This window comes from Nematostella vectensis, chromosome 4 (assembly GCF_932526225.1).
Source record: "Nematostella vectensis chromosome 4, jaNemVect1.1, whole genome shotgun sequence".
Classification (NCBI taxonomy): Eukaryota; Metazoa; Cnidaria; class Anthozoa; order Actiniaria; family Edwardsiidae; genus Nematostella; species Nematostella vectensis.
In genome coordinates, this window is record NC_064037.1 from 10,532,976 (window position 1) to 10,556,586 (window position 23,611).

At 39.6% G+C, this 23,611-nt stretch overlaps 2 protein-coding genes and 1 long non-coding RNA gene across 4 annotated transcripts; 1 reads left to right on the top strand and 2 right to left on the bottom strand.

The window, feature by feature from the left end:
* Positions 1 to 1,448: 1,448 nt before the first annotated feature.
* Positions 1,449 to 3,991, bottom strand: LOC116618994. Its single transcript, XR_004296452.2, has 2 exons — positions 3,634 to 3,991; positions 1,449 to 2,652 (listed from the first exon to the last, which is right to left on the bottom strand). It is a non-coding gene; the product is annotated as an uncharacterized LOC116618994 (long non-coding RNA).
* On the top strand, positions 2,573 to 19,029 carry LOC5513742. Of its 2 annotated transcripts, none has more exons than XM_001633927.3 (9): positions 2,573 to 2,685; positions 12,431 to 12,815; positions 13,113 to 13,320; positions 14,123 to 14,217; positions 15,066 to 15,225; positions 15,414 to 15,477; positions 16,547 to 16,830; positions 17,424 to 17,589; positions 18,482 to 19,029. In XM_001633927.3, the coding sequence occupies exons 2-9, from the start codon at positions 12,460 to 12,462 to the stop codon at positions 18,631 to 18,633; spliced, it is 1,485 nt and encodes a 494-aa protein (XP_001633977.2). In that variant the 5' UTR covers positions 2,573 to 2,685; positions 12,431 to 12,459; the 3' UTR covers positions 18,634 to 19,029. The 2 variants fall into 2 exon arrangements, with proteins under 2 accessions (XP_001633977.2, XP_048582531.1); XM_048726574.1 differs by lacking the exon at positions 2,573 to 2,685 and adding an exon at positions 7,985 to 8,259.
* LOC5513701 (flavin-containing monooxygenase 2) lies at positions 18,764 to 23,261 on the bottom strand. The gene is made up of 3 exons (XM_001633882.3): positions 22,633 to 23,261; positions 21,664 to 22,346; positions 18,764 to 20,384 (listed from the first exon to the last, which is right to left on the bottom strand). The coding sequence occupies exons 1-3, from the start codon at positions 23,213 to 23,215 to the stop codon at positions 20,058 to 20,060; spliced, it is 1,593 nt and encodes a 530-aa protein (XP_001633932.2). The 5' UTR covers positions 23,216 to 23,261; the 3' UTR covers positions 18,764 to 20,057.
* Between the last annotated feature and the right edge of the window lie 350 nt (positions 23,262 to 23,611).

Genomic DNA, 23,611 nt, shown 5'->3' on the forward strand with positions numbered 1-23,611 from the left:
TGGTTATTTGACACTTGGTCAAATTATATAGAAGAGATAAGGGGCGGACCATTTGACTTTTGGGGGGAGGGGGTGGGTGATTTGAAAAATCACCCACCCCCACCCCCTTCTCATAATGAGAATTATGTTTCTGCGTTTCCTTGCTCAAGTCTTTTTGGGTCTTTCTCTTTCTCGCCAACGTTGGTCCATCGACTTCAAATTCACCCCGTCCTTTTTCCACTTTTATCAAAATAGGTTAAAGTTATAATCAGTGCACAAGCTTTGGATTATTTGAGCGGTGAGCATTTGCTATTTCATGCCCCTCTATGCATGTCGGATTCTGTAGTGTGTGAGTCATTTTGTCAATGTAAGGCAACTGCAAACAATGATTTTCTGCCAAATCAATAATTACCTTCATATCGCGCAAAAACTGGTTTTATGTTTTTCCCTGGTTTTTCCACTGAAAGTTGGTTCGGTTGAAACCGGACCAACCGTACTGATTGATACGGCCCTGTCCTTGGATTTCTAGGAAAGATGAGGAATAAAATATGCCGTATTCCTTTTTTTCCAATTTCAACCAAACCCAGCTGTAAAGTTCAGCCTTGTAGATGTGTAATGCGCATGCGCATATTGAGATTATAAACAAACAAAAGAAAATCAAACAGGGACGTTTCTGGATCCAAAGTGGATGCAATTGCCCGTGGAGAAAATGACAATTAATAAAATAAAGGACAAAAACAGAAGCGAGATTTTGCCAACGTTTCGGATTTTATTGAGCCCTTCTTCATGCGCATATTCATACGGCTAAACACGAAGGAGCTCCTTATAAACGACTTCTTCGTTTGCGATATTCAACAGATGCTGGGGTCCCGCGTGGATCCCGTGTGATGGAGCGCATTAAGCATTTTTCGATTTCCCTGAAATATATTTTGTAGTCGGGGTGGCAGTGTAGCCAAAACCGAAAGGTGTTTTTTTTTTCTTTCACGCATTCCATCAAATCATTAAAAATGTTCATTCCCCAGGGCTAAAAGAATCGCCTTTTACGGTTTTCAATTTTTTCCTGCATTTTTTAACCACATTCTCTATGAGGCACTTATCACGAAAGACACTTTTTAACGGGAGGCTAGATTGAGCTATCTGTCAAAATTCTCTCTCCCCAAGACCACTGGTTGCAGGAAAGGCGATTATTTGATCAGCAATTTAACAACCATACATCAACACATTAGTAAATACTAATTCTTAATAACCCTGAACTAAATTTTTTTCATTCTTGGACATTTTGTTTCCGGAGAAAGTTTGGGGCTGCTGAAATATTTAATCCCCTCCAAGGCTTGGATGTTACTGAGTGGATGAAAGCGGGGCAAATAGACAGATGTGCATAACTTTAAAAGCACGTAAAAAGGTATCAGCGAAGAGGGCTTTGAAAGATGTCTTATGTGTCTAATTGCGAGAAAAGACAATTACATTAATCGCGTTTTATCATCATATTATTATCATTTTCGCTCAATGAATGCCCCAAAGTTATTATGCACAAGTCAATTGAAACCACGGCACCCCGGCCCCCGGGACATAGCGGGTAAAGTAGCATTCATGTGGTGTGAAATGACGCTGTTAAAACCCCCAATACATGGCCCCGGTATTTTCCGATAACGTCCCACCATAGAAAGCCATACCTTTCTTTGAGCTGCCATGTTAGTGAACGAAACTTCGGCGGGAAAAAGCGTATGCATACTACACCCGCTTTCGTGCCCTTTCTAGTATTTTCACCACAGGCTACCCCAAATTTAAAAATCAACAGACATCGATAGATAGAGAGTAAACTATATTTTTTTCAGTCAATACTATCAGAGATTTAGATTTGCAAGCAAGCATCTTTGTTGAAAAATTATAATTTTGATACGCCGGGAAAAAAAACGGGGACGCAACTTCCAGTTCAGCGTTAATTCCCCGCCCCCTTTCCCGGCCTGTTGAGGTCTTCTGTTAAATCCCCTGCCCCCGGTGGACAACAGGTGTTAAATAGGTGTTAAATCCCCCGCATGACCGCGTTACCTCCCGGGTATGTCCCGGGGGTCAGGGGGGGCAGGCCGTCAATTGACTGGTACGTTACTATTTATTTATCTTCAGGTCGGGGGCCAGGCTGTCAATTGACTGGTGCGTTACTATTTATTTATCTTTATTTTTGTCACATTTGAGAACTGACCAGTGGATCGACGTCTGGAGACTCCAGTAAAAAAACGTCTATTCTCAATAAGATGGCTAGTGGAGCGAGGATAAAATGAGTCTAAGCTTATCATGTGCTCCTCTTCAATTCACGTCGAATACTATGACTTTCTGGTCGTCAGCGTAACGTGAAAGAACTTGTAGAAAGGTGACATCCGATAGTAAGCGATAACAATATCAATATCTTCCATTCATTGGCGTTCCCTGTGGGCATACGAAATCATGTTAACCGCGTGGTCGTAGTGGTTTTCCTTGCTAACTTTTGTATTTATTAGTACTAACACGAGACTGGTTCACTTAAAGGTTGCGTTTTCGCGGTTAGGACTCCCCGAGCTCCCCGAAACTCCTGGCTACGAAACTGTCGATGCCATTTGTGCGACAATCGTTCATCCCCCCGTCAAACGGCAGCACCCTCACGTGAAGATACGCTGAAGCAAACGATCGAAGACCAGCCTGCAAGACCAAGCACAACTGTATATAATACAGGTATGTCTTTTTGAACGGTTATATACTCTTCCCGGGAATCCAGAGCATTGAGTGCCTCTGACAAATAAATAATGTAAAGCTGAAGGAAATAATAGAACACGTATGACATTTTCTATGGATATACTGTATTAATAATGTTGACGTAAAGGGTAAATATGAGCATGCTGAAATGACTGCTGAAATAACACAAGTGTAAAACGAATTTATTTTGTATTCATGTCTCTCCGAAAGCCTTGGCACTTCGGTATCTATTTTCATTTTTAAAACAGGAGAGAAGATCGGAGTTCGATTTCCATTTTTACAAGTCAGACTAATAAGTAAATTAAGGTGGTTTTATGTTTATTTTATAGCTTACAAATAATTAACACAACAGACAATGTTCAAATTCTAAAGTTGTGTCATTTAAACATGTAAAAATAGGTTTGAATGTAGAAAATAACACTATTTATTTTTGTAGCATTTATAGACGGAATTTCTTTATTTATTTCGTTACGAATAAACAGCAGTAAACAGCATTTTCGTTTTTTGCAAATAAATAGAAATAGAAATAGTAATAGATATAATAATAGATATTAATGATTATAATAACAATAGCTTCGAAACTACTGCAATAAAAATCTATTTAATTTTTTTATTGCATCGCGAAGAGATAATCAAGAAACTAGGTCACCGACGTCGTGATACGCAATATCAATCGGCTGAATCTTTCTAATAGAAGTATGCTTTTATTTTGTGGCCTGCTACAATATTCCAATCCTTCTTAAAAAATTGAGAGATCCTCGAGATAAGAGGCGAAGCGCACTCCAGAGCACGTTAATAGATTTTCGGGCGATTTTTTTTGGAAATGAAATGGCCGTTCTAGGTCAGAGGCACTAAGAGGATCGGTTGTTGTTGAAATCTAAACAAGCTTTCCATTTAGAAATGAGAGTAGTGCGGCATTTTTTTTACCTTTTTTTTCGATGGATGATTGATTCTATATAGCCAAATTCAAGTCATGATTGCATTTAAGAAAGATGTTATTCCATTCGTTTTGGCGTATCAGTGACAGGTACTTCACAATTATGAAGATGTTGCACACTTTTGGCATAAGTGATAGTTGCTTTAGAATCATTGGTGTATAATCCATAACCGGGTACCAACAAGAGTAAACACGCGGAAATGAGTGCACTTGCTGTTGAGTGCTTGAGAGGAGCAGTACGCTGGGCCGGCTACGCTAATGGTGCGCATTAGCGAGAAAAGCGTCCTGTAAAACATTAGTACGAGGCATCCACGAGTGTTGATGGGCATCAGTGCCAATCACATGGGAGGGCCGCCTATCGACACTATATTTAGGGTTAGTGTTAATAGGGTGAGCGTTTTAAAGGGTTAGTGTTACTAGGGTTTCTGAATTGCGTTCCACAAAAAAATGTAAATAAACATCATGTGCTTTTGTTTTAGATTTCGCCGTATTGACGAAAAATTATCCCCCGTACATGCATGTCAAACACGAGCAGATATAATTTGCGACGGGGTTCATTGGAACCCTACATTTTAGAATACGGTCTGACCAGAGTGGAAGAGACTAGATTTGACTAGAATAACAAGTCATGCTAAAAAAACATTTTTAATGAACAATCTATTCTGTTTAACAAATCATGTACGTTCTCGAGCAACTGAGAAGCAGGCAATTAATTCACATTCGGTTGTTGATACTAAATTCGTTTTATTTAATCACCTGTTTCTAAGAGAACACAGCGCATTAAACACACATATCAAATAGTCGTTAGGCCTCCGAGACCCAGCGCTTGGTTGTAGAATTCGAACAAGGATATGCTCCACTCACTAGTCTAATTAACGAGCTTTAAGAAGTTGAGGTTTTGCAGTTTTGCTCGTCGTCCAAAAGCCTGCATGCCATAAACTTCTCATTTAGGTACAAACAAGTATCTGCTATTCGGTTTTACGAAAGGTAAATGTATATTATAACATCGAATCAGCGAATAACCGGCTCCTTTAGAGCACCTGTCTCTTTCTGTGTTTGAACAACCATATTTTTACTCAAACACGAGGTAAGTTATCTTTTTTTCTATAGTCCAATCAATCTACGGTTTAAGATCGGACTAATTGCAACACAAGGTCTTTCAACGTTTTTGTATTAATTTAGTCTTCCTTTATAACATACTAAAAGTCTAAAAAAATCGGAGCAGGCAAACACCCCGAAAAACCGCATCGAATTTCCCCATACAAGGCTTGTATGAAAAACCAAAGGAATCCCAAATCATGAAAATCATTATCAGTTTGTTTAATTTAATGGCGTTGATCTTAAGTTTATTGTTATCTTTCCGCAATCCTGCTTTCAGTTATAATTATTAAGTGTGATTTTAAATGCAGGACCCCAGTGATATTAGACACAGTCTGAAGGGGCTTATCATGTCAAAACATTGGTAAAAATATATAAATTTTGTCACCATCACAATCGTTGTAGACATTCAAACCACCTAGACAGACCATACACTGAAAAACATTGCACGGATCAAGCCGACAGCGCAGTTAATCTTGATACCGCTAAAGTGATCGGAGAAGAGATCTTGTTAGCAGTGCAGTGCCTATTGACAATGAGTTGACGTCGTACAGACATGACGGGAAAACCTTGAAAACGCGCAATTCCATATATAGAGAAACACACAATTTCTTACAATGGCTATAGGTTCCTTGTATTATGGACTGATTTTCAAAACACAAATAATTTGAGGCCGAAGTGCACATAACCAGATTTTGGCTTTTTAAGAAAATTTTTCCTTGATCATCATTGCCCTGTGTATCAGTTCAGGGACGAAAAGCTCACATTTCAATGACACTTTACAAAAAGTTGCACCAATTTAAAAAAGTCGCACTTGACATTTTGTTTGCTATAAGTTACTAAGTACTCAGAAAAATTATCCGCCTTATTCGATGTGAAATGGGCTTATTTGAAGCGTCACGACATGTTTTTCCGTCGTTTCCGTCGTACATGCTACAGGTGTCATTTCAGTGCTAAACTCTAGCTCACCCCCAGAAGACCTTGAACAACATTTCTCCTTTAAGCTCAGAAACTTTCGCTCTGAAACTTTCCTTCAGCATTTTTAGACTTAATGATGAGTGTGGCAGAATTTTCTTGAAATGTTGAGCAAGTACCCGAGGGAAAGAGGTTGTGGCACAATGGACACGGAAGCTGATGGCGAATCAAATACATGATTGCTTATGTGGAAAGCTGCGGTAAAATCGTACACACGATTAGCATCACCGTTCCTGTTGGTGACGATAATTCCGCATGGAAGCCCATGACATCTACCTGAGCCGAAATCCAAATCTACACGAATAGGTGGGGAATTTCGGGCATAAATTAGCTGCTAGGGAAATGTTTTAATGTTATTTCTATTTCTCATTTTATTTTTTTTGCTTTTTATCCATGCGCTTTTTGGTTGTGATACCACCTTCCATGAATACGGGTTGGAAAGGGGCCACCGTCCAAGAAGCTTGTCTTCACACCCTACATCCGCGCACAGGCAGCTGTTAACAGAGAGCTAAGAAAGTAACAAAATATTTCCCTGACTTCAGCAGCAGCCATGTTCCACAGTTCCAAGTTCCAGTATTCTATCAATTCAACCAATGGAAAGGCGATAGAAAGGCGGTCTGAAGTCTGAGCCTAGATGTTGGTCAACGACAGGGTGAACCCTTAACAGATCTTGAGAGAACTCCAGGACTGCAGCACGTTTAGTGCTCCTGCCGCATGAACAATCTAGAGTTTTCGTCCTACGGCCAATGCAAAGGGTCATCGTGTACTAATTCACTCTCAATCGGGTCTTAATTTTAAAGAAATTATAAAGACTTCCGATATTAAAAAAATTATTTTCACAGAAAATGGTTATATCATATATAATCATTATATACATTATATACCATAATATAATAATATACTATAATATAATATACTAGAAGTTCTCGTGAAGAAGTGAAGTGCTCGAGCTCATAGATTGGTTGGTCATTCAATTGCAAGGGTTAAATCAATATTCTTTTAGATTTGTGTGGGGCAGTTCGCACATTTTCCATAGGCCAGATTTATGCAAGACCCCATTTTCTTTGCAGCCACTGTCTTGGCTGATCACTAACCCTTTCATGGTTTCTCTGTTTGTTTTATAAGAGAAGTAGAACAAAAACAAATTGCTTCTAGTCTTATTTTATTAAACAAAAGAAATTATTTGATTGAAGGCATTGTATGTCTAGAAAAGGAAAGGTGAACTCTGATAACCATAACAAACAATCTGATTAGCTGTGGAGGGGATGTGCAGTCATAAATATTATGGAGAGTAAGTATATTTTAAAAAGACTACTTTTTGGTAGTTTAATAATAATAATAATAATAATATAATAATAATAATAATAAATAATAATAATAATAATAATAATAATAATAATAATAATAATAATAATAATAATAATAATATAATAATAATAATAATAATAATAATAAATAATAATAATAATAATAATAATAATAATAATATAATATAATAATATAATAATAATAATAATAATAATAATAATAATAATAATAATCTTTATTGCCTTAGATAAATCAACATGTCTAAGTTTACAAAATGTAGGAGAAACCGATTATAAGTAAATGCGCTACATCAATTATATGTCACTATATTTAAAGACAAGCCTATTGACAAAAGTATTTTTGAATCGCTCTGAGTTAACCCTTGGATAAATCACATTTCTTTTTCTGAGGTTGTATTTTTGGTCTTTTTTCTTAGGCAGGATTTTGCTCAGAGGATATTCAGGTTGATCTAAGCGAGTACGATAAATCTTCTTATCTGCCTCCTCTAGAAGTTTGCCTTGCCTGTGTTTGCCTTGTTTAAAATAATGTAGCAATACATTTTGTTTTATTTCTTGGGAAATGATTTGCATTCATAGTAGTTCTGGACTGGACATTGCTGTGGAAAAATAGACTCAAAATATAAAATACTGCAAACCCAGTATCGAATAAAAAAAGCAATTTTATGTCTGATATTAGAAGGGCCGAGAAGCGGGGCAGAGAAATGAGATTATTCGGATTGATTTTACATTTCCCTTTATACGAAAGTCTCATCAAATTACGCAGAGATCTACTGAATGCTTATTATTTACCCGTCATCTTAGGAATTTGGTTGGTTTGTCTTCCCTTCATAAAGTAATTTCGCTCAATTGCATTTATAAACAAAACGCGCGCACGAATATCCAATCAGAAAGCAGCAAATAGAAGCCAGCGAAGTGCAACCAAAATGTCCCACAAAAGTCCCACAAATTGTACAACATGTCGGATGAGGTCAGTGAGTCCTGCTCGGAGTTATTTTAAATACAGACGTTTATAGGGGTTTTCCTGCGACTTGGAAAATAAAACACAGTAACCTAACATGATGTAAATTTGTCTTGTTGTCCAAGCTTGGTGAAAATCTTGTGAGAATGAAGCATAGAAATAGATAACTACGAGTTTGATTGTTGAATGGGAACGGCACAAATCCAGCTTAAAATACGAAAAATTGGAAATGATAAGATAAAGCGGTGCTCTCTACGGTGGGTACTAAGTGTTTATGTGTTTTCAAACATATTATTGTCAACTTGCAGTGATTTAAGTGCGGAGAAAATCAGAAGGGAAAGCCGAATTCGCTGTTTACGACGACTTCTAACTACAAGTTTTATCGGCAAACGTCAAAATTTACAGCAAAAATACAAACGAAAGTCTCATTCCTATATGTAATTGAAGTAGCCTAGGTATAACATCAAACACAAGTTTAATGGTAGGAATTACAGTGCTCTTGTAAGTGGTTTGTTTGCTTTTTGTTTTTCGTTTCTTCGTAGTACATTTTACGTGTTTTTCTACAATTGAGTCCCAACTCTACACTAAAAGCGGCCGGGCAAAGAAAACAGGGCTAGCACTTTCTACGCTGACCGGAAAATGCTTATTTGCTTGTCCAGATTCGCAGAAAAATATCTCAAACCAATCTTTTTCGGCGTCGATTGCCGACTTTTTGTGGGACAATTGTGGGACCACATGGCTGTTATTGCACCATGTCTTTCCTGATTGGCTATTCCTGCGCGCGTAATTGACATGTCGGATCTATGAATCGTAAACACAGGGCAAGTGCGAAAAATCATGGCCGCTTTTTTTTATCGCGGGCTGCCAAAGGTAGCCCAAATCTTGGTACAGACGCCGTCCAAATCGAAGGTGGAAAGGCAACGCATTGACTACTAATTGCGCATCGGGGGAGGGGACGGGAGATTTCGCTTCCAAGATGGCGGCGGCTTGTTCCACAGGAAACCCAAATTGACACGATAACCGAAATTAGTAGGCTCTTACTGAAAGTGCTAGAACTTTTTTGGCATTATTTGGCTTCGCGAGCACTTTTTTTTACATTTTTTCCCAAAAAGCACTGCTAGCATTTTTTCTTATTATCGACTGATTATTTATATAATTTCGCGTTAATCAGCACACTCTGACTTCACATATGTCGTCCAAAGCCGCAATTTGCATTCATTTTCGTCAAAGGAGCCGAGGAGGCTGGGGAATATGTTTGATAGCTCAGCGGTTGCCTTCTAGAACCCGGTCCTTCTCGTCAGTCCTCCTCGTGACTCGTTCCAAGATGGCGTCATTCACTAGCAATACTGGAAGTCAGCCAAGCAAGGCAGAGATAGCTCGAGAGCGTACTCTGCCATCAATCAGTGAAAAAAAAAACTAGGGGGAACTGTGATGTAAAGAACATAAGCATACATGATCGGATTCAGCAATATCCAGGAGAGGAACTAACAATCAAAGACGGGAAGTTGTTTTGTCTGGCATGCCGCGAAATAGTGTCTTCGAAGAAGAGTATTCTAACTACACACTTGGCTTCAAAGAAACATGGAAATGGTAAAGAGAAACTGAAGAAGTCTAAGTTGAAGGATCAGACTATTATGGAGGCTTTTAGAGCGGCGGACATGACGCAGAAAGACAGCACTCTACCAATATCTGAACGGGCCTACCGACTCGAAGTGGTCGAAGAGTTTCTGAAGGCTGACATCCCACTTGGGAAAATCGATAAGCTACGCTCCCTCTTAGAAAAGAATGGCCAACGTCTCACAGCAAGTGCTCATCTTGGTCAGTACATTTCAATTGTTCTCAAGCAGGAAGTCGAAAGGATAAAAAATGAACTGACTTTGCCTGGCCAGACTGCCATGACAAGAGATGTTTCGATGATCTTTGACGGAAGTACACGACAAGGAGAAGCAATTGCTGTCATCCTGCGTTTCCTTGACGAGAATTGGTCGATTATTCAACGTCTCGTCAAAATTGATATATGTTCCAAGTCAGTGAATGCGGATGATCTTGCACAAGTTCTTAATCAGTGCCTATCAGTTGATTATGGTGTCAAGGCCAATTCGTTACTCGCAGCCATGAGAGATGGGGCAAGTGTGAACCAGGCAGCGTTGTATAGGATTGCATTTATCTTTCCTAAGCTGCTCAACGTTGTGTGTTTCTCACACACGCTTGACAATGTTGGGAATCATCTTGTCATTCCAACTCTCCTAGAGTTCGGTAGCGTGTGGCTTCGCCTGTTCCGCCATAGTTACAAGGCAAAGCTGTTGTGGAAAGATCTGACTGGGCAAAGACCGAGATCATACAGTGAGACCAGATGGTGGTCAAAGTAGGAAGTCTACAAACAAATGTTACTGCAGTTTGGAGATATTGAGGGATTCTTGATAGAAGCAAAAGCCGCTAATATTGGTCCACAGTTACTCCCTCAAATCCAGGCAATACTTTCCGATCATATAAGTGAGTGATCAACCTGAAGCTCGAGCTCGCCATCACCATCGATGTTGGGGAGCACTTTGTAAAAGCGACCTATTTATTGGAAGGTGATGGCCCTCTCGTGTTCTCGTGTTATGAGAAACTCCATGCTGTTGCCCAAGCCTGCCAAGCCCCTCACTTTCCAAACGTGCGTGCAGTCGCAGCAGCAATCGCTGAAGAAAATCCTGCCCAAAACGTAGCAGCGCTCGAACAGCAGGCAAAGGCATGTGTTCAACCAGCCATAGATTGGTTTCTGAGAAAGTTCAATGTCCAACTATACAACACAGTGTTAGCGTTCAAGGCTGCGAGGTATATGTGTCCGGTCAGCGTCCAGTGGCTGAAGCCAACTCAGCACTCAGTAGAGGCCTTGCGAATCTTCCCTTTTCTCAATGATGATTGCATTATCAACGGCCTAAAAGCTGAACTACCTGCTTACTTAGCTGCCAGTGCAGATGTGGTAATCAACACAGAAGAGCGAAAGGTAAAATGGTGGCACGACCACAAGAAACAGCTCTCTCACTGGGCTTTTGCAGTAAAGAAAGTGCTGTTGGTGCAGCCATCCTCAGCTGCAGCAGAAAGGGTATTCTCTGTTCTCAATTTCGCATTCAACGACCAACAGGAGCATGCCTTAGTTGACTATCTGCAAGCAAGTGTGATGACCCAGTACAACAAGCGATGACTAACTTCTAAAATGGGTAATGATGACCCAATGACAAGCGTGTGTTGGACTTAAATGGAAAAAAAACATTGATCGTTAAATTTTGATGTTAAAACATGTGAGCGAAAATCTGAAAATGTAATGTTCTATATGATTAAAAAGTCTGAAAAAATGAGCATTTTTTTAATCCACAAGCATTTTTTAAAAAAAATAGCATTATTTTAGCACTTTTTTGGCAAAAAACAAGCACTGCTTTCAGCATTTAATGCTTTTTTTAACGAGCACTTCCGGTAGGAGCCTAGAAATTAGTGTAATCATCTTTCTGCGTCAAAAAGCCCTGTGTCCATATACTTTCTTGATTTATACTGAATCAATGACATTATTATTGAGAGGCACTAAGCACTATTTGTATGAGAAAAACCATTCAAAAAACGTTAATCTTTTACCCTAATTTTGTAGAAATATATATCTCAAATAATCTATAGTGGTATAAATTTCTTTTTTCTAAAGTGTGTATTTTTTTCGTTATTTGCATGATTTGAGAACCCTGTGGTTTTTCGTACAAGCCTTGTATGTGAAAATTCGATCCCGTTTTTCGGGGTGTTTGCGTGCTCCGATTTTTTTTAGACTTTTAGTATGTTATAGAGGGATACTTTCTGTGCAAGAAACCGTTAAAAAACCTTGTGTTGCAATTTGTCCGATGTTGACCCCTTTTTTTAGCGATCTTGAAAAAAGTTTGCTGCATATAGAGCGCCCTGTTATTCCCTTGTGAAATGTCTCTGCACGTGCAAATGTCTCCCAAGTCCACAACATGAATAATTAGGGGGTTCCATTGAGCATTCAAGTTTTTGGGGTCAAGTTTGGCTCATGCAAGTTTTTTGGCTTAAGTTTTTTGGCTCTGGGCAAATTTAAATAAAACGCATCGGTTATTTTTGGAAATATTTTGGAATGTTCATACTGGTCTGTTCATATGTTAAATAGCTTTAAATCGGTAACCGATAAATAAAATAAAACAGTAGCCCATCAAATTCGGATGATTAAATATTATCATCCGAAAACATAAATAAAATCGGACGAGATTTGAGACTTTAGACGTCAATTTTACAACTAGTAAAATTTAAAAATGCTATAAAGAATTCAAACGAGCCTCCTTAAATTACTTTATTTCTTTTTATATTTGTTATAATGATTTTATTATTGTTTAACTTAAGGTTTTTTAAAACGTGTGCAAAATTTAACGAGGTTATATTTTCTCTCTACAGCGAAGTTGAGGTAACAAAACAATTCCGCCATGAATACTATATGGTTGTTTTGCTCAATCCTTGTTCCTTTGTTCCACTTCATCGATTCGTCAAGTGTTTGTGGCGATGGTAAAAACTTGACTGTTGGAGTGTATCACCTCGCACCGTACGTTTTCAAAGACAAACTTCTTGATGGGAAACTTCTGCTTGATCCCGAGAATCACAATAAAGCTGGTCTGTTCTTTGATAAGATCTACAACCAGATGATCTATCCGTTTTACAAGGATTGCATGAAGGAGGGGATGAGAGTTAAGATCCTGACCGCTGAAACTGCAGAAGAGATGCTGGATCTTATGATAAACAATGACACTGACTTTGCATTTCCCATAACACAGGATATAAAAAGGTAATTTCTGTCACTACCAACAAACCTCTAACCACCAACCAACTGTGATCATCATCACCAACAACACATGTATTCTACCACTATCAACACCACAAATAGCCACTGCCATCTTTATTTTAATCGCCACCAACACCAAAATCGCCTTCAACACCATCATCACCAGAATGCAAAATCGTCGTCGCATCGGTAATACCACCGGCCTCAGTCCAGCCTAAGATCAATTTTCAAAAATACTGCTAACTACTGCGCACTAGTAATTCCACTACAGCAAGTAATTATTCGTAATTATTCGTACAGAATGTTCGATGCCACCAACGTGAGTGACGTTCTACCCAGCAAGCTTGTAGTGACTCTAGCATCGAAGCGTCTGTCTCTCGTCCTCAACACAAAATCCTGCCGACAGCAGTTACAGATGGAGATGCTCGATGGGCTATTGCAACAATGGCCGATCGTGGCAGTGACCCTGATACTCGCTGCCATAGCAGGTGTCATCGTGTGGATTCTCGTAAGTTGAAAACCAGACTGAGCATGCGTGCACGTAGTACCCAGGATTGCCCGATTGGGGGGGGGGGGGGGGGGGATGCGCAGTCAAAGGTACCATATGGAAAAGGAATAGTATTTGAAATGACCCACGTTTTGGCCGCCAAGGGTGGTGCGCACAGGGGGTGTACGCACCTGGCATGCTCCAATATTTTAAAGGCCGATTTAGACGCTGCGGTTTTTGCCTACAACCATCGCATGCGACATGACGTAGCTCTGATTTAGACTTTTCGCTCACGTCTCATAAATCGCTTACAACTTTTGCGCTTTTTACTCGTGGAGGACTGGGGCCAACAACAAAAAACATGGCGGACCGTCGCACTGTTGTAACTGCAGCACTTGCTGCTGCAATTTTATGCCGTAAACAAATGGAAAAAGACGAAGAAGGGTCCGAGAGAAGGAATGGCTGACAGAATGGGTCATTTTGTTTAATCTTGGAGGAGCGACGATTGGCCAAAGATCCACGCGATTGCTGACGAAATCTTCGTATGGATTTCCGCCATATTTGCAAACCAATGCTTCCGTCATTTTACCAGATATGGGCATAAAGTCGTAGAGTTTTGACACATGTGTCAAAAATCCTACAACTTTTTCGTGTCGTAAGCTGAGTTGTAGAGCTGATTTAGACTTTGCGACTTGAGTTGTATGCTGAAGCATACGTGTCGCATGCGATGGTTATAGGCAAAAATCGTAGCGTCTAAGTCGGTTAAGACATCGACTTTTTTTCCTCTGATGCCCCCTGTTTTTTTTTTTTTTTTTTCTTGCAGGAGACTCGGCACAACTCTAACGAGTTCCCGCGCTCGTTCTTACGCGGTACCTACGAGGGATTCTGGTGGGCGTTCGTCTCAATGACAACTGTCGGGTAAGTGAATATTGAGACAAAATGGTAGCTGATGATGGCATCAAGAGGGTGGATCTGGCATCCATATCAGTCAATCTTGTTTTAAAAACTGATGTTTTACTAGCCCGCTCGGCCATTTCCTTATTAGGCATTACATACCATATTTTTATCACTCTAGATCTTGTAAGTCGAGAATTTCCACGTAAATTTGCAGGAATTCGTGTTTACCACGATTTTGCTGACAGCCAGCTTGGATATGGAGTCTAGTCCCTAACGTTTTAGAATAACACAGGTCTCCCGCGCGCTCGCCACAGGCTCTTTTAGACCATTTAGGAAAAAAAAATTGATTGATATGCTTTTAAGGGGGGGGGGGGGGGGGGTTGACCCCAACTCCTCGTAACGACGGCGGCTAGTAATTTAGTAATTTAGTAATTTAGACGGCGGCTAGTAATTTAAACTGTAAATATTTTTTTTCTCACTCAGCAATCGGTGCAAGTTGCGATCATCTTGTTTTCAGGATTTGAAATCTAGTCTAATTTTCAGTATATCCGCGACATTTTACTGTCAAACCTGCCGAAATCAGCCGATCAAAAACACTATTCACCCTCCCCCCCTTGCCTTGCTCGATAACTATAAAAGCTTAATGCCGAACGTTTATATCGATCTGTACTACATTTGGCTGCCCAAACAGGGGGGGGGGGGGGGGGAGAGGGAGGGCAGACCTGCTCCTGTCATTGTAAATCGAAAGTGATACAAGTGTTGTTATTCATATAACAATCATGATGACGAAGTAATTATTAAAACGATATTAATGGCGGTGGAAGGGAAAGTGATGATGATGATAGAAATCTGACTATCCTTGTTTGTAGATATGGTGACCGGACACCTCGGACGGTTTTCGGACGTTTGTTTGGCGTCATCTGGATCATGATTGGCATAATTGTGGTTGCGTTCTTCACGGCTACTTTTAGCAGCGTAATCACAATCTCCATCGTCTCCAACACTTGCCAGAAAGCAGAAGGGAAAAGGGTACATGATTCATATAAGACAGGGGCGTAGCCAGGATCTTTCCTTTCTCAAGAACATTCCTTTCCAGCTGAAAGGTAACGACTAAGACTGAGTCACCCCCCTGGCTGCGCCCATGTAAGAGCTATTAAAACATACAGCTTAAGGAAAAAACAGGGATAGAGTTTGTTGACGGGTTTCTTATTTTGCAGCTTGCAGTTTTGAATAACACGGAGCTTGCACAAGCTGCAGACGACAACGGTGCAACGGCAATTGGTGCGTGCCTCTGAAATACTTTAGTACCAATATACCTAGTACTTATCCTTTTAATTTTTCACCAATTCTCTTCTACGACTTTGTCGACATACATACTTGTTTGTATATCTCTCTAAACCTCTAGCGTGTCTGCAGTTTGACTGATTGCAGGCTATAACCCATTGACTCCTGGTTATTTGCTTACGTCAATCTCGATCTTGTTTTTTTACCTGCAATCAGGCCAGATTCGATATGGTTCCATATCTCTAGAAAAGTAGCCTTGGAATGTTACCCTTTTTGCATAGTCAAATAATCTACTCTCTACTGTAACTTTCTTCTCTCTGATGTCCTGTTTCTTCCCTCCTCAGTAAATGGACTGGGGGGGGACTGGGGGGTTTCAGAGAAACTAGTGGGAGGTGCGGATCGCCCCTCCGGGCCTCCCAGCCCGCTTTCAGTGAAACGAGTGGGAGGCGCGAATCGCCCCTCCGGGCCTCCCAGCCCCACTCCAGGCTGGGGACTTTCGGTGACGCGTTTCGCGTAGATTAATAATTTAATCTACGTCGGGACCACTTCGCGTAGATGGATAAGTCTACGCAAAACACACTCCGCGTAGGTGGGTAATTAGCGATGGTTAACCCATGTCGGGGGACGTGTGCTAGGACCGTGAAAACGAGGAGGGCCGCCAACCTACGGAGCGCGGAATAACCGTTTTTCGGCCGTAAATTCAGAGCCGCTGGCGTGGCGTTTAAACCTGAGTTTTACTCACGCGGTGCTTGAATTGCTCCCAATCCCCCAGTTTGGTCGTTCAATTATGCTTGTTTTCGTGACTTCGAACTTCTCTCGGGATTTCTCTGCTAAAGCAGCGATAATAGGGCGATGCCATTGAGGGATTCGAACGAATACGGCGATGAATACCGTCGTGTATTCTTTTTATCGAACGCTCGATCACCGGCCACAGGTCTACGATCTTATGGCAGTCCTTGTTTGCCACAGAAGCCTCCTGTTTCCGAAATACAGTTTCAGAGAGGCGGCCGAACTCTTTAAAACTCCATCTCTGTTCTTTCTGATTTCCTGTTTTTTCCCCACTCAGTAATGGACTCGTTCAAAGAGATGGTCGCGGCCGTCGAGAAGGGCGCAGAGGTTGATGGGATGCTCGTAGAGGAGATCATGGCCCACTACCTGATGACGTCATCTGGTCGTGCACGTTATAAGATCAGCGAAGATATCCAGATCACAGGGTCGATTGTGTACGAGAAGCTTGTCAGGGTTTACACGATGTTCAGGAAACTGTTAGATGGCATGAAGGAGAGTGATTTGGTGCTGAACGCACGATACGACGCTGAGATCATAGCGACGTACACCGACTATGCAAAGGTTAGAAGTTATCCTTCGTGTCTAATGCCTAAGCACTGTGGTGATCATTCAGAGCTTAAAGCCGCATTGTCACCAGTTTACGTCCGGAGGTCCGACGGAAACCTCAACCGTTAAAAGACGATAGAATCTATTTAAATCCGCGCTATTTAAAAGGCCATCCGCTCTTAATTATCAATCACATCCTCAAAGAAACTTTCAATGGACACACTGCTTTCACTATTTTAAAATATTTTTCGCGTTTTCCGTTAAAAAAACATCGGAGATTGTTACGTAATCTACCGGAAGTAAACTGATGACAATGCGGCTTTTTTCTTTTGCACCCCCCCCCTTTCTTTCTTTGTATAAACATTTTGTCGAGCTTGGTTAATTGGCATAGATTGTCAGAATACTTCTCACGGTTTTTGGAATGTTTTTCTGTGTTTTCGACAATGTCGCCTGCAAGAGTTCTCGTCCAAAATCTTGTGCAGGTTGATGACGTCATACTGCTCGACCAATCAAAAACGTTTGTCCGACAGACGTAACGCGAATAAATGGTAAAGATTGTTGTTGTGTTATTATTGTTATTATTATCGTTATGTTTTCTCTTTTGCCAGAATCCCAATGCCGCAGATGCCCAGCAGCCTTTTTCAGGAAAATCCGCCAACACACAACGGCTACTGATCATCCTCGCCTCAGTCTTCGGAGGGCTTGTCTTCCTCGCCTTTCTTTGTGATATTTTCATGAGGATTTACTGCAGCAAAATCAAAGATAAAAGCCAAGGTACCGTAAAAAAGACTTGGGCTAAGAGATCAAATTACTGTTTGGGTGACAAACAAGCGCGCGCTCAGGCTTTTAGCGGCAAAATAACACCAAGAAAAAGCAACTTATTCAGCGCTTACGAAAAAAGCCAATTTTTTTCAGAAAGGGTTCAATTTTGTTTAAAGTATTATTTTTTCGTTGTTTTCTGGTGTGACGGCCCAGCATTTCTGTTATTATTTTGTTTTGAATTTGCCACCCAAAAAGGTCACGTGATCTCTTAGCGCAAGTCATGTATTGCACGAATATGCGCCCCGGCGCTAACTCAATTTTTCGTGTCCCAGGCGAGGTGCTTACTCAGAGGAGGCGCGAAATCCGTCTCATCTCTAAATAAAAATGCTTTTATCAACGTACAAAGAGTAAAAATTATCTCAGAACCACAGCAAAACAAGCTTAAAATGATAAAATGTAGTGGCGAGTTGTACTGTCAGTTATCCTTCCCCTTTACTTTTGTCGACAAAGGCTTTCTTGCTAAACAACAAACGACAATCGTTGCCGTCACTAATCGTAGCCGCGTTAATGAAATCGCATAGAAACAACTACGAAATCCTTAGTCGATATACTTCAGGGATCAACTACGTGTATGTTACGAAGGGGTTTGTGATGTATTTAGGTAATAAATGCGAACGTCTGTGTGGAACAGTTATGCAGAAATTTCAAACTTATCGGATTGATTATCCAATGGTCTTCTTGAGTCTTCTACCTAAACTTGTCGAATTTCATCGTGCAAAGAGACATGCAAACTCGCCACTAACATTGGTTAACCATTGTTTATACAAGGTGGGGCTAACTGCATCTTGTATGAATGTATCGGGATACATATTTGTAGCAATATTAATTTCCTGTTTACTTATAGTGAATCTTGAGATGAATTTGCCGCAACAGAAAAAGTCCAGTTCTCGTGGCATGGAAAAGTCGCTTAAGCAGATAATGGACGAACTTACAGACATAAAAACGAAACTAGAGAGACTAGAGAAATCTATGAAGCGCCATACGGAGAGAAAATAACGGCAATCTTAATTGAAACTGAAACAAGACTTGGTAAAGCAAAAACTTAAAACACTTTCAAATGACCAAACGATGTGAGCGACAGTGGCGAAGTTATGCTACGCTCACAATAGAGCCGAAACATGTTAACTTCTTTATAGACATGTTTTATTATTTAAATTCCCTAAATTTGTAGATCTACAGAAGGGTTTCTTTAGGTCACGATATAAATACATATCGCCCATCAGTAAACCTTTGCAAATCGTGGTACAATGAAATCGGTGTAGCTCAGTGCCTCAATGTGATTTTCTTGATAAAAACAGTGTATTATTTATTCGGGAGGTTATGTTTATCTTTTTTATACAATAATTCATAATATTTTTCAAACTGGCTTAAATAAAAATACCTTGATTTCCAGCTCGTTCATGTTAGCCCGAAATCAGGGCCTATCGAGGCCTAGCGACGTCAGAAAACTTGGTAACGAACGCGTAAACTTATAGAGTTTAGGTACTACTTGCACTCCTGGAAAACGCGCTAAAAGCTACCTACAAGATTCATAATATTTTTTAGTTAAAATAAAAAAAATGTGTCTTCACTTTGTCACCCCACCCACACTCCCATTTACACGCGTTTTCAGACAAACATAAACCATGTGCTTTTCGTCTGTTTTTTTTTTTTTTTTTTTTTTTTTTTTTGTGGACGTCAATCTGCATCCGTCACAGCTTTAGATCGAGCACAACCAAAGCAGCAAAGTAGATAGCCTGCTTCTGTCTAGGATTCATTACCGATAAATACAAAGCCAACAATTGAATAAAGTTCGAATAGTCTCTTAGCTTTGAGCTGATGTTGATTTAGTGCGTATATGTGCGTTTCTATTTCTTGTCTGCTTATTTCTTGACACCTAGATATTTCTGGTTTCTCTCTCATTGGTTAGCGGTCTAACGGCCGCCGTAACTGTTAATCACTTCCGTCACCAAAAAACAGTGGCGACTCGGAAACGAAAAACAAGAGGTGCCTGAAAACGAATGTAAAAGAAAACAAATACTTTTTTTTACCTCACATCAGATTTTATGCTAACATATTTTAAGCAAAATCAGATTGGTTGAACTACAAGCAGGCTATATAGGCTGTCAGTAGCAAAAAATAAATAAAAGAGAATGTCAAATGACCAGAGCAGCCAACGTGTTTCATATACAAATTGACGTCTCCGTGACTCAGAGATGAAGAATTGTTTAATATTTTCGTCTTATTAGCAGACATATATCTAAGAGAACCCCACCACTGCACTAAACATAAAAGGGTAGATCATCAACATGGTTTATGCCCCCGCCCCCCCTGTCCATGATGTATTTTTGACTTAGTCAAAATTGGGAAGGAGTTAGACTGTTAAAAATTGTTTGTGTGAAACACAAAAAAAACTACAAAAAAAGGTGTCCTGGTGTTCTTTATGCTGAACAGCATGCAAGCCAACAGGCCACAAGAACAATAATAACTCCAAACATAAACAGATAAATCTTGCTCTTTCCTTTATCATCAGCTAGCGAGACAGCTCTAGTTTTCATTGGTGTGAGAAAACTCTCCTCTACCTCCCAAATGACCTTCTCTGCACCTCCCCAGGCCCCCGGACCCACCAGCCGGTACTGCGCTGGTATGCATGTACCAAAATAACACTTGAGGGCTAAGGCAGGGCTCTTCAGTGCCAGTTTCAGCATACTAGGACGAGCACCTATCAGGGACCCAATTTCATCCAAGTAAGGCACCATACCTTTAAGCTGAAATAAATAGGGTTTCAAGATATCAAAAAAATGTATTTATACGTCTGTAGTATTAGTTTTTGCACTTTACATCAAAGATATAACCACAGGACAACAGGCTCCAGAGTTTTTTCATATCCTTTAGTGAGGGATGAGACCTTTCATATAATGTTCTCATGCAAAAAGAGTCCCCTAAAAATGGGATTCTACACATGAATAACTTTCAAGCCAACATGGCGCTAGATTACAAACAACAGGCTCCAGAGTTTTTTCATATCCTTTAATGAGGGATGAGACCTTTCATATAATGTTCTCATGTAAAAAGAGTCCCCTAAAAATGGGATTCTACACATGAATAACTTTCAAGCCAACATGGCCCTAGATTACAAACAACACCCCCTTATTTAAGAACCATGGTTAATATTGTATGAATATATTACCAAGCCAAACAAAAGTAGGATAAATACTGTAAATAGAATGGACATTGCCACGAGAGCCATTATTCCAGTTAAAAAATACAATATAATTATTGGCTACTATTTTTGTAGCATTTTTAAGTGTAAGAGAGGAGGACCACAAGTTTATCAAGTTTTATTGTGATGTGTTACCCTTGTTAAATAAAATAATAATCATTATTACTATATTATCATTATTATCATCATCATCATCACCACTCGTCATAATGATAATAATCATTATTACTATATTATTATATTATAAAGTTTATTGTTTTATCATCATCGTCATCATCACCACTGTCTTCATCATCATAATAATCATTGTTATTGCTATATTATCATCATCATCATCATCATCACTGTCTTTGTCATCATAATTATCATCATTATTACTTTATTATCATTTTAATCATCATCATCATCATCATCATCATCACTGTCTTTGTCATAATAATCATCATTATAAGCATATTCTTATATTATATAGTTTATTGTTTTATCATCATCACCACTTTCTTCGTCATCATAATAATCATCGTTATTGCTATATTATCATCATCAATATTACTGTCTTCGTCATCATAATAATCATCATTATTACTATATTATCATTTAAATCATCATAATCATCATCATCACTGTCTTTGTTATCAAAATAATCATCATTTTTAGTATATTATCATTTAAATCATTAACATCATCATCACTGTCTTCGTTATCATAATAATCATCATTATCTTCATATGAGTCACATGCTTCACAAGAAAGCAATATTATTAATATCAATTATTAATATCATTACATCTAAAGTAACTATGTTGTTCCTTAATAACACTCACCTTGTGAAAGTATCTGTTTCCAGTATATGTAACTCTTTTCTTTATTTCTTCCTGAGCATCCAAAATTTCTTTGATCATCTTCTGCTTGTCTGGAAGTCTTGCATTCCCCTTGAATACCTGCACCACCCAGCGGGCCTGCATCTCACAACACGGTGGGATAGGGCCCTCATTAGTGAATGCCCCAATGATTGCTATTGTGGGCTTTGAGGGCTCAAAGGGAAAGACAAACTTGTACAGCGGGATGTAATCTTCCTTTGGTTGAAGCCACGAATTTGACAAAAATGGATATCTCACATTGAAACCAGTGGCAAAAATCACAATGTCAATGTCATCCAGGGTGGTATCATCACTAAACAGAATGCTGCTGCCTTTGATTGACTTGATATCACTCTTCACAATAACGCTCCCTGTGACAATGCGGTGAGGAAGTTCATCATTGATAATAAGAGCCTTCATGGGTTCTTCTCCTGTCTCAAGTCCAAAGTTAGCCAAATTGTAACTGCCTTTCACTCTCTGAGCAACCACCCAGCTCAAAAAGGATCTTGGGAGGTCATACACCAGCCTACTGATGGAGAGGTCAATGGGGGCACCTCCTGGTCCAAGGCGTGGCAGTACCCACGTACCTCTCCGGGTGCTGATGTAAACTTGGGAGGCATGGCGACTCAGTTCACATGCTATGTCACCTGAAAAGTGTTTAAAAGAAATGGTGATTGTGTGATAGAAGCACACAAAGCAAAGAGATAATGAAAATTGGTAAAAAATAAGAAAAAGGTTTATTTATGTTTTAGCAAAAGAAGCGAAATGATCCTTTTTTTTATAGATTTTCCATAACAAGGACAAAATCAATAGAGCAAAATATCTGATTTCTTAATGGTAAAACTTGTGTTTGATTATTTTAGGTGAAAGAAAAAGGATAATATTATTTTGCAACCATAAAATGCTGGTGTGACGAGTCTTTTTAAAACCTACCCGCACTATTTCCAAGCCCAACCACTAAGATCCGCCTATTCTCAAACCCTCTGAAAGTTTTGTACTCCTTGCTATGAATCAATTTTCCAGGAAAACTTTCCATTCCTGGTATTTCTGGGATAAATGGTTCAGACAGCTTTCCACTTGCTACCATCACAAAATCATACACTTCCATCTTAATTGTCTGTGAATTCCCCGCAATAGAATGGACCTCCCATTTTCCGGTCTCCTCAAAATCTGCACACTTTTTTACTTCAATCACAGACACGTTAAAGCGTATGTTTTTCACTAGGTTGAACTCCTTAGCATAGGATTCTAGGTAAGCTTGGTATGTCTTCATTGGAAGGTAGTTTGGACAAGTTTTTGACATGGGGAAATCACTAAAACACATCACGTGTTTGCTGGTGTTTGTGATGGTGCAAAGCGCTGCGCAGCTTTGCTCGGGATCTTCGCTGAAATTCCATATTCCCCCAAGCCAAGACGCTTTCTCGTAAGCTGTTGGCTCTAGTCCCGCGTCCAGTGCTTCTTTGATGCTACAAAGACCCGATGCTCCAGCCCCTATGACAGCAACTTTCGGTGCCATCTTGGACTCTTGGACCGGAAACGAAAATGCTGTGTCATCTGCACTTTACACAGGGAACCCATCTACACAGGTAACCCATCAGCATTAGATCAACACACACAGTGCGAAGCTTGAGTTGTTTTTTACAGATGGGGGAATCACAGTTATAAACATGTATGGAAAAAAGTATAATAACTTATCTTAAAGAAGATATGACCAGCTTTTTGGCGGTCTAGGCGGAGTGGCTTCCCGCGACCAATTAATCGAAATATTTTTTACTTGCTTGTTTTTATTTCAGTAAACATTGCGCTCCAGCATTGATGTTTGATACATTAAAACAAATTTCGAAGTTATCATTTCTTTTTTATTATAATTTTTTTATAATAAAATTGTTATGTTGTATTTTTGGAGACGGCT

Excerpts from the sequence above, each read along its gene's own strand:
- LOC5513742 (XM_001633927.3), top strand. The coding sequence starts at position 12,460 with ATGAATACTATATGGTTGTTTTGCTCAATCCTTGTTCCTTTGTTCCAC. Across the intron at positions 14,218-15,065 it reads GTCTCAATGACAACTGTCGG|ATATGGTGACCGGACACCTC; the intron begins GTAAGTGAATAT and ends CCTTGTTTGTAG. Across the intron at positions 15,478-16,546 it reads CAACGGTGCAACGGCAATTG|TAATGGACTCGTTCAAAGAG; the intron begins GTGCGTGCCTCT and ends TTCCCCACTCAG.
- LOC5513701 (XM_001633882.3), bottom strand. The coding sequence starts at position 23,215 with ATGGCACCGAAAGTTGCTGTCATAGGGGCTGGAGCATCGGGTCTTTGT. Across the intron at positions 22,347-22,632 it reads TGGGCTTGGAAATAGTGCGG|GTGACATAGCATGTGAACTG; the intron begins GTAGGTTTTAAA and ends AACACTTTTCAG. Across the intron at positions 20,385-21,663 it reads GAAACAGATACTTTCACAAG|CTTAAAGGTATGGTGCCTTA; the intron begins GTGAGTGTTATT and ends TATTTATTTCAG.